This window comes from Opisthorchis viverrini (genome assembly GCF_000715545.1).
Source record: "Opisthorchis viverrini unplaced genomic scaffold opera_v5_558, whole genome shotgun sequence".
Lineage (NCBI taxonomy): Eukaryota > Metazoa > Platyhelminthes > Trematoda > Opisthorchiida > Opisthorchiidae > Opisthorchis > Opisthorchis viverrini.
Window position 1 is genome coordinate 179,219 of NW_008752213.1, and position 11,358 is coordinate 190,576.

The 11,358-nt window shown below is 43.7% G+C and overlaps 1 protein-coding gene across 1 annotated transcript; it reads left to right on the plus strand.

Annotated features, from left to right (window-relative positions):
* Positions 1–778: 778 nt before the first annotated feature.
* On the plus strand, positions 779–6,838 carry T265_15499 (hypothetical protein; the record flags this gene model as incomplete). The annotated part of the gene is given in 5 exon segments (XM_009178412.1): positions 779–859; positions 878–1,061; positions 1,231–1,314; positions 5,969–6,063; positions 6,713–6,838. Coding segments are annotated over 5 exon segments (570 nt in total), but the record flags the coding sequence as incomplete, so codon positions are not given.
* Positions 6,839–11,358: the final 4,520 nt, after the last annotated feature.

The window sequence follows — 11,358 nt, forward strand, 5'->3', positions numbered from 1 at the left end:
GAGCATGAGTATAATGATGATGATGATGATGATGATGATGATGATGATGATGATGATGATGATGATGATGATGATGATGATGATGATGATGATGATGATGTTGATGCTGTTGATATGTTGATTATGATGGTTTTGACGGTGATGTTGTTATGATGGTGATGATGACGGTGTTGCTGGTGCTTTTGGTGTTGATGCTGATGCTGATGTTAATGGTTGTAATGATTCTGTCTAAATGCTCCAGCTTACACCGTTATCCCGTCGCATCAACATTTCTGAGGTAGGGAGTGGAATGCTTGTTGAATTATTAGTCCTAGGGACCCCCATTACAGTGATCTTCAGGTATCATGATTATGTTTGTGTCCCCTGTTTTCTGCTTTGCTTAGCACTCAGTCGGTATTTTGTGGATCGCAGGCCTAAGGCGGCAAAGGGATAAGGAGATAAAGAAACAAACAAACCAACAAACAAAGAGATAGACGAACAAACGAATAAACAATCAAAGGGTTTCGTGGAATTTGAGGATGAGTCAGTTCTCAGATATCCTCTGAGGATGTCTCCTTCCATTATACTCACATGTGAGTTCACCACCTGAGCGTTCCCCAGGTGAATGAAGCATGTCAGAACCCAATACTGGGTGTGAGAATGTGTGTTTACGGAAGCCATCGTGCACAACAAGTAATGGAAAATAAGGTGAAGAATGGTTTTCAGAAACAGGGTTTACGTCAACCTCTGTTGATAAAAAGGCGATTTCCGACCATGTTCTGTACTCTGGTTTCCAAAGAAGGAGAGAATCGTTGGCTTGTTCACTGAGCTGGGCAATTTGGTTGCAAACGTTTCATCACCAATCGAGGTGACATCATCAGTGCGTAGTTGTGCGTAGCGGTGGGTTAGTGGTTGTGCCGCTACGCACTACTACGCACTGATGATTTCACCTCGATTGGTGATGAAACGTTTGCAACCAAATTGCCCAGCTCAGCGAACAAGCCAACGACCATCTACACTACCTGAGCTACCGACATTCTCCTCTATAGAAACAGGAGAGAATCTCATGTGCCACGCATCAAGTTATGGGGACTCTGTTGTGTGGAATGCATTCAGTTTAGCTGTACCTTTCTGATTCTGGCGCTCAGGTGAACCTGGATCTGCAGTTAGCATAGCCGCGCGGACTCATCGCGTCCTTCTGATACCGTTAGTCCATACAGCAGATTCAAAATCTCTCTTTCTTATGTTCAGATCCTATGGACATAGCCGGTGATACAGTTGGTGGAGTGAGAAAACTGCGGTCGGTGACCAGACCATTAAAGATCGATGAAGCGGGTTAGTACTTTTGCACCGTGGATTGTATCCAGAAGAGACGAAAACGATAGCCACTCTTCTAGAAAGAATTCCTTGAGATATTATAAAGAGATTCCAGCGATCCAGATTCTCAGTCCACGAGGCTTTTATTGATCACACTGATGAAAGCGTATGCCACTGCAGTAGACGTTTCATGAGATAGTGGGACGTAACATATCGTTCGCAGACCGAAAGGCTGGGAAAAACACCCACGGCTACTTAAGAATGTCATGGGCACTCTGTTCACCTCTAATGCTGAGCCGGTTGTCCATTCGGCGTCAACAACTTTGGTCATTAGCTTTGTCGCTTAGCTGAACAAATAGGTGGATGGCCTGGCTTTTATTGCTTTACGTTGTTATTATTACAACTCTCACTTTTATTGCCTTTTTAAGTATTGCATTTCTAAAGCGTCTTATCGTGGATTATCGCGGTTGCATACAAGGTCTGCCACATCCAAAAAGGTTGTAAAACTGAACACAGTGAATGACTGTCTCGGGTGTACTTAATGTTTTCTTTGACAACTTCTGTTGTAATGTCCTGATGATGACAATTCCACCTAGATTCACCAGAATCTTCCTGGGTGGAGAACGTGAATGATTACTTCGACTAGGTTGCAACAGGCAGTAGGAGGATCAGGCCTTTTTCAAGCGCTTATTCGCGTGAATTTGCGTCTCTTGGCCAGTTAGGTACATCAGTCTTTGAGTGTGACCGAAATGCTTCAGTGATCTGCATTGACAACACTGAGTGCAACCGCACCACTTCGTACTTTATTCGTCCGGTTGCACTGGTCAACACTAGTCTGATGACAGCGCAGTTTAATCCAAACGATGCTGCTTCCCGATGGTTTACGAGCCTATCAGTGACCTTCATCTCAAGTGCAAAACGAGCAACAACCTGGTTACTTGAAAGAAAAATGGTAGCATTGCTTATTTTTCCGTAATTTGCCTCAAGCTAACAAGAAAACTCGGGCGTCAGTGTTTCCGTATCAGGAAGTTTCTTAAATTTGTTTTCAGGACTTCCGCGTAGAAGTGCCGACTGTGTCAAACGTAGACATTAGCTTGGTTAGAGAAACGCGTTTTGTACTAAATCCTCAGTCAAATGGCCTGTATTGATGTAACCAGTTAGCTAGATTACTTTTTATCCAAACCTACTCTCTGATAGGTAGAAAGTAAACGGAACATCATGGGACATTTAGACAGTCTATCTAGATTCACGGTAGTTGCATCGACTTTACTGTATTATCGTCCTGGAAGAGTTTATCCGCCGCACAAAGAAGTAGGGTATTCTGGAAGCCGAATTCGAGAAATCTTTGGAGTCGAATCCAAAGGTCGAACAGATCGAAGCAGTTGCATACATTTGCAGAATTGTGACGTGTCGCGAACAAATTTATTGATGGGATGTGGTATCCTCGAAAGTTCAACGCGTTAATGACCATTTGACATTACATGTAATCCACCTAAGTTTGTTGAAAACAATTGCTTATTCTCACGTCTGAAGTTCATGCGCACGATAAACGCGGATCCCTGTTAGAGTTGTGGATCGCACTATTCCCAATGCCTTCCAAACCCCGTGAACCCGAGTCCGGATAGCCGCTTGGTAGTCTGATACGTTTAGCCAAACAAGAAAGCCAATAAGTGTGCGAATCAGCTGATCTATTGATCAATGACACAACCCGGCGTGTGATGTGCAGCCGAAAACGGACTGTTTGTAAAACTTACGTGGAAAGTTCTAGGCGGGCCAAAAATGGTACTAACACAACCCGGCGTGTGATGTGCAGCCGAAAACGAACTGTTTGTAAAACTTACGTGGAAAGTTCTAGGCGGGCCAAAAATGGTACTAAAAATAGAACTCAACTGTCAAGGCCAACTGAGGAACAACCGGTTAAATCAGTCACAACGAAATCCATTATTCCATTGGTAGTTATATAGTACAGTTACGCTCGGAGCTGGTTTCCCTAATAGTTAGCGTAGACTGAAATCTTTCGACGACCTCGGAAAGACCGGAAAAGACGGATCGAAACCCGAGTGGCTCTGGATGTTTGCTGGATTTGTAGAATATGTATTGACACCAGCCTTGCTTGAACGGTTTCCCTCCTGTCTTGACTCAACAATTCCCATGAGTCCAAACTACAGTAGAAATCACTAGACGATCACATTGCGCAACTGTGAACACTTTCTCCTCATTGGACGTGTTAACTCAGGTATGTCCACAGTGGGTTAGTGGAGTCGCGCTACGGCGCTCGTCTTGCAGTACAGATGTACGGAGTTTGAACTCCGATAGGATCAAAGGTATGCACCACTAATGAGCTTCAATGAAGTCGAAACTCGAGCCAAGCGCTACGCATTTGAATACGGATTTACTGAGTCAAGACACATGGAGTACTGTCCAAACGAATTGAGAAAATATGAATTCTGAGTAATCAAAATAACTTTTGCCTACCACTGACATCAGATATTACCAAGTGCGAGTGACCCATCAATTTAGTAGATCTGACTGGCATTCTTTGTACTTGTTAGCTACTGTGTAGACTAAGTTGTGGAATGAAGCTTCTCAATAGTTCAGCTTCTGCTTCAGGTTTTCATGTTCATCCTCGTTCGCATGACTAGAGGTTTTGTCTCACTTGTCGAGAAGAAAATCGAGAATTAACGAACGGCAACATCAAGGTTTAGCACACTAGGCCTGAGAGTCGGTCAACATCCTACCAGTGCGGTGGTGTATACTACTGATAAAAGATGTGAGTAGCGTCTGTTCAGGTGGAGATTCCGTCCTGTAAGCTGAGGCAATCTATGCTGAAAATCTGAGAAGCACTGTTAAGCTTATCATCCATATTTAGAATCATCAAATGTGCGCATCTGACCAAACCTCAGGGATTCGATAACCCGGCTTCCTGGTTTGGCTAAGCGAATCAAGCTAACAGGCGCCTATCGGAACTCGGATTCACGGTCAAAGAGAAGGCACTAAGAAAACCGTAGTCCACCACATAGTGACTCTAGCACCTCCTCTCTCACGTGACGTACAAAACAATCGTAAAACTTTGGGATCTAGGTCTAGCGAACCGAACAGCTATTAATGGTAGAATAACATAAAGTTCATGTACCAGTAAAAGCCCTCCACTGCGAAGTTATATGCTAGCAAGCACAAACTAAGTAAATACAAGCCATTGGACTTGAAAGTAAACATCTCATCTGCTCAGAGTTTTTGAAAAATGAGCATTCCAGAGCTTCCACTTGAACGTTCCTCGATAATCTTGGAATAATCAACAATGAACTGATACTGCAAAGCCGTTTCATAATTTTTCCTCGGTAAGCTTCATCTTCTGTCAGATGCGGAGGCAGAATCTGGCCACCAGACCCCACACTATTCACAAACTTTATCAGTAGTGTGGACCAAGATCTAGAACTTTACTTTTTGGTGGTCGCAGATGAACTTATGGAGTAGAATATCATTGATTCCCCAGGTACTTTGGGTTCCGCTTCCGATGTTTCTGCCTAGGTTTAGCATATTTCCAATTATTTCTTTGAGACACCAACCCTTCCGGTTCCCACTGTTCGTTGGACTCGAAATATTTTCCTGAAATCAATGACTCTGAGAAGATTGTCTGGTAATTCTAGGTTTCGCAAATGTCTCCTAATGTCTTATATCCTGTCACTGGTAAACCAACTCAACCGAACCACACAGACCACATTTCGTGTCATCGCAGAGCGCCATCATCTTCGGAATTGATGTTGTGTCCATACACTCCAAACGCATACTTCCGAAGTTCTCACTAGATACGCTGGATGATCAAGTGGAATTCGAGACATCCGTTTTACATTGTTCTATTCATGGTTATGAAACCCCCTTATGCGAGGCCACACGGAACTATCGGAAATCAGCTTCTACAGCGCGACTGATCCTGATTAGACCGAGACACCCTTCGACTGGCATGTTAGCTGTGCACAGAACGAATGCTCACTCTGACCAGTATTTTCAAATCAGATATTCTAACGGTCGACGTACGCTCCCCATCGCATATCGTTTTGTGTACACTCATTATTCGGTTGGCCGAAAAGATAGATGACAGTTGAAACCCATGATGTTCGTTCTACGAGAACTCTGTAAATGCACCCGATAGCATACATAGTCCAAGTGGATCAGGCTGAGTCGAACTCATCACCACTTTGATGGGCAGCAATATTTTTGCCGAATAAAGGGTGCGGATATGAGTTGAATCTAATTTGACCTTATGATAATTACCCCATTCATTTGCTTACTCCGCCTATGTACTTTTGATCTCCAGTTGTTTTGCCTATTCGTACCCGCCACCCACCTTGCCGCAGAGGCCATCCTTTCCGACACTGTATTGACATGTGTGTCTGTGTGTGAATGCGCGCTGCTGAGCTGTTTACCCATGTGCGTTCATGTCCCGTTTGCTGAGCCTGCCTTGACTTGTTTTCTCATGAGTTCCGTGTTATCGCACGTCCAATAAGAGTCACCAGACCGTCGTCAGAAGGAACGACGGCAACCCACGCTACTGAGCGGTCGTTGACACTGCATTGTGCGGGTCAGTGACAGACCTCCGAACTTGACGCTACGAACGTGAACAAGTGAGGTTTGTTGTACACATTTGCTTACCCTTGTGTAAATAATACCGTAGAATTACGAACCCAATTCTTCCTCTTGATGTTCGGGATTGTCGAACCTACGCGTCACTCAAAGTTCCGTATCGGGAACCTCAACAAGGAGGCACTGGTATAAGCGGTGAGAGGAAGGAGCTCATAAAAAAGAAAGCAACTTTTGCTCGGGTTCGTTGCTTAAGTCAAACCCAATCCAAACCCGTCTATTTCTGAACCATGTCAAAAAAACGAAGAGCGGAGGTAAACCATACATTATCTTTATTCGTCTGGAATACAGTAGTAAACTCAAAACAAACTGACAGATGCACTTTATAAAGTGTCACTCATTTGTTCTGCAAGCCTTTGATGTTCTATACTTTTTCATATGGCTCGTGATTCACGAATAAGCTGCAGCATTGAATGAAATCCATATCGGTAGTAAGTAAAATGGTTAAAGAAAATACTCAATATGTTCGTTGGACAACTTATGCAAAACGGCTATCACTATTCACTGTTTTTACTTGTGTTTGATGATATTCTTGTGTTACGAAATCTGGATAGCTCAGTCGTTAAGCATGCACTTACTGAACCTGAAAATATCTCAGCCCCCGTTCTTCCTTCGGGTGGTATGACAGCTGCACACCGAAATGGTTTTGCGTTTGAACGATAATTTTGTTCATTCTTGAATTTCTCGAATAATACTAGGTGTATATAAAAAAACCTAATATAGCTGTCCGGTGTCTTAATATATACGGATTAGACCGGCACTTTTGAGGTTCCGTCAGGTGTATACTGATTTTGGCGAATATGCACTCATTTGCAAACTAATTTGGTTTTTCGAGAGACTCACCTGGAACCCAGCTGAATCTCTCGCTCGTGATGTTTCCAAGCAACCGAATGTGCTGCACTAGGCCACCTCATGTTTCAGTCGCTACGATATTCGAAATATCGCGATACGTCACAAACGAGAGATTCAGCTCGGTTCCAGGTGAGCCTCTCGAAAAACCAAATTTGTTTGCAAATGAGTGTATATTCGCTAATTTCGTGCAATTGGGTTTTAAGCTGAACATCAGGTTGACGGAAACCCGGGGACGGCGCCTACCTGATGAGCCCGAAAATGAGCAAAACCGGTCGTCGGTTGTCGAAGAGTTTTCAGCAACCTTATGAGTAGTACATTACGAAGTACACTGATTTTGTTTTCTGCAAATGAGAGCTACTTCACTGATTCAGGGCTCATGCCACGCACTCTGAACAGCAAACCTTTAGAAACTGATGTAAAACACGTTTACCTACTACGGTTCATTTGTGTACCGATATTAACGTCCGACTGCGAACACTCCGATGCTAATCGGGATACGATAATCGGTGTACTGTTGTCTGCGTTGGTTCACCATCGATACTTTATCTCGAAAAGTGTCTGGAAGGCAAAGTGTGATTGACCAATCGGATAAGTTTTTGTCCGCATCACTAACTTGCAAGTTGTGCATACCACCCGAAATCCAACATACATCGTTTTGGTGAACGATGATCCATGTTGCGTCAACACAACGCATTGAAAGACCTAAAGGTGTAACATTAGTCCTAGAGCTAACCTTTTCTACAGGCTCGAAGGTTTCCACATCAACAGTACAGGTGAGAGCATCAGTTTCTAAAAGGATCATTGGTCCAATGTCGAAAGGATCCTCACTAAAACTGTTCCCAGACAACATAACCAGGTCACTGGGCAAGTGGTACTTAACTGGTTTGCGGAGCTAGGCGATCAGGTGACAAAAGTTTCTCCACCATAATAGGAGGCCTCTTTAGTTCCTTGTTGACTGGGTAAATCTTCCAATTTCGCTTGCGCTCTAAAAGCCTTTGAATTGCGTTTTATAGCTGTGACGCTACTGGCTGTTTGAGAATTGGCCGGGGAGTACACTGGTCCGTCCGCTTTGCATTGCGACCCGATTATGTTGAATTCGGTCGCTCCGTTGAATAATTCCAGTTGATATACAAACTACTATCGTTTGAACGGCCGTCCTCCTGTTCTGGCGTAATTATTCCGGTGAGTTCACACCAGAGGAAAGCACTGGACTCGAGTTTCGCTCTTATTAGAGCTCATCAGCAGTGCATACTCAGTGGCCGTGCCAGGATTTGAACCCTGGACATCTGCCATCCGAGGTGAGCGTCTAACCACTACTCCACCAACGCATGTTGGACCTCTTAAGAGGCGAACGTGTCGACGTTTGAGTGATGTGAGTGGTGTGCCCGACCCAGTAACAGTCCTGGTTGTGACGATCGATTTACTCGCCAGTTAGGACTTCCTGGTCAGGTAGCGTCAGGGATGTTTGAAACTCACTGGGTAACTTTTTGGTTTCTATTGTGGAGTTTTGCGGTTTTGTTCATATTCACACCACTCTCGTTCGAACCGGCAAAATACTCATCCCGCAAAATCCCACAATAAAATTCCAGTTCATTAGTTCTGTCCCTTTATGCCTCTTGGCTAGTCTTGTCATTTTGTAGATAGTGTACCAGCCAGTCTATCTCTTATTTGATTGTTCCAACACAAGCTCAGGCGGAATAGGGGAAAAATCACTACGGTAATGGAGGTGTTCATCGAACCAATCAAACACAAGATACGCAGATCACAACGCAACACAAACTCAATCAAATTACATACTGGTCAATTCTCAAACAGTCACCCACAATACAGATGATAACTTTTCTTTGATGGCTATATAATCACAGGGAGACTTGGAGAAATTAGCCAATCAACGGCGAACTGACATTGTCACGTGGTGGTAAAACATTTGCCAGTCGATTGTCTAGCTCCACGCGCCACAGAACAGTCACCTGATCAACAGCCAATAAACTCATTAGAGCTACCAATATTTGGATACATTGTCAAGAGCACAGTAATGAAACTACACTGTGACTGGTTTAACAGTCTAAGGACTATCGCCGAAGTTCACTCACGGAGGCATGTAGCGGCAAACAGAGTAGAAGGCGTTCAAAATCGTCTCGTTCTGATCCGGTATTGGAAGTTTGGGACACATGATCATGATGCATCCCAACCGTCTTGTCGTCGCACAGACCACCTGAAAACGACATAGAACAAGCCGTAGAAAGTCATTCTATCAAACACCAGGCTTTCCTAGCAGTAGGTTAGAGAATGGCGGGAAACCAGCTTCGTATAGAAACTCCGAGCAAATAAAATTAGAACCGCAAAAACTATGGACAACAACAAACGTTTGTTCACGAAAATCCATTAACACTGAACTGCACTATCCTATTTCAGTAGCTTCAACCAGTGGTGGAGAATTTGAGAGCATGTGCGACGAAGTCAGCTGTGGTGACTATTTTTTAAGGTGAAAATATCTCTTGCAAGATTAGACCAACTCAGCGGTGGTAAGTTCTCACTGATAGTAGACTGTCTGTCATCAGATATAGTTTAGCAAGTAAGTAAACGGCGCGATTAAACTCAGCATAACGCATGGCCTTTCAAAAACCGCCTCAGAACGAAGAACAAGCAGATCAGGAATAACAGTTGAGTAGAAAGCAGGAGAATCCAACTTCAAAGCCGTGAACTAAAACAAACCACCGACTAGCATTCAGTGCACTCGTCCTTTCGGTGAAGCATCGTTTGCGAGAAGTCACGATCGCAAGCTTGTATCGTTCATTTAGCCGGAAAGTTCCATGACACTTGTTCAATGACTGTATCCTATTCAAATAATAATCTAATCGTTCAGCTGTAGCACCCTTTCGGTGCCTAGCTGCCATGCCACCCGAAGGTTGCAGGCTGGGATACTGCTAGGTTGCCCAAGCCTAGACAGGGGAAGTCGAGATACAGAGGTCGGGTTCGAATCACGGACCTTCCGGTCACTAAACCCTATTCAAAAGAGTCGACGGGACTCAGCCTTTAAGTTTCAAGTCACAACATTTTCTGCAATGTATTAGGATACATGAGGTAAACACGTGCCTGAATCTCGGAACAGTAGAATCAACAGTTTAATGGAAAACATCGTCTAAAGCAGAGTATCACAGGCCGGACGTGGATTGCATTTTGAGGGTCAACGCACATCCTCCAACTATGCACCGGTCGGTAGTACGTGTAAAGTAGAAAAAAACAGGGACAAAAATACTACTTTCAAACAACGAGTAAGAACGTGATAAACCAAATAAAAATTTGTTTTTTTGAGAAAACAATATCGCCACTTGTGATGCTCTGCTGAATTCTTTGATATTCTCCAGAGCTTACGATTTTCTAACATCTGTAAAGCGCCACCATAGAAATTCAGGCTGACACCTAGTAAAATAAAAGCTTTTAGTTATCACGAACAGACTTCACTCGCCTGATGAAATAGCGTTCAAAATATCGTTAGGACGTATAGGACATTAACAAACAGTGCGAATCCCCAGTAGGTGACAGGTAAATCAGTTCCCATAGTCTCACGAAATCAGTCGGAATTTGTAAAACACTAGTGAGATTGGAAGTGCTAAAAAACTATCAGGTTGTATTTTGATGTTACCCTGATTCCATGGAATTAAACAACGTGAGAAAAGACTGCTGAGTTCGTTTCGAAGGAAAAGTTTGTCTCAGCTCATTACTCACTTGATCGTAATGTCCACTCGTCCTTCGACCTTCGTACCAAGTGTCTACTGGGCTACATGAACACAAGCAAAAAGGACGTGTGTTATCTCTGAAACGCTGCAATGCGTTTCATCATCATCATCATCATCATCATCATCATCATCATCATCATCATCGACAGCATGGCATCAGTATTCAACACTGATGCTTCACTACCGTTTAGGTTCTACGGCTATTCTTTTTGTTTTCTGCCCTGTGACTGGACCATGCGGCAGAATTTAACAGTTCTTTGGTTAGTTCCGGTCTCACCTGTGTTCGTTCATTCGCGTGCTCGATGTACTACGCGACCTTGCCGTTTTCCGCCTCCTTACAGCAATTATGGTATACCAAGAACGAACAGCGTTTATTTTACAGAAGAGTGCGCTTCAGACTACTGACAAACTACTTTTGAAAACCATCGTTTTAATCCAGTCCCGTCAGTGGCCGCTAAATTCACAGCAGTCCGAGTGAGTACACGGACGGGCTGACGAATATCAGCCTACAATGGGAGTCGGATTGCGTCAAAACCAGCTTTTGACCCAGAAGCACTGCGGATATGTTTACAAGAATAATTATTTTCTATTTCTAGCAAAATTAAGGCTGCGATAACAAGAAAGGGAGAAATCTATCCTGCAGTGATAACAGACAAAAATGCTAGTGTTTAACTCAACCCGGAGGTTGTGCAAAACGTGGTTATGGTTTTCTGAATCTAAAAATGTTTGCCAACTTTCTGTCTTCATCCGCATTAGATCCGATTTCAAGTATGTAAGTGTGACACTGGGTGGTGTGCTCGGTGACGAAATCGAAGTTGGAACAACCTAGCTC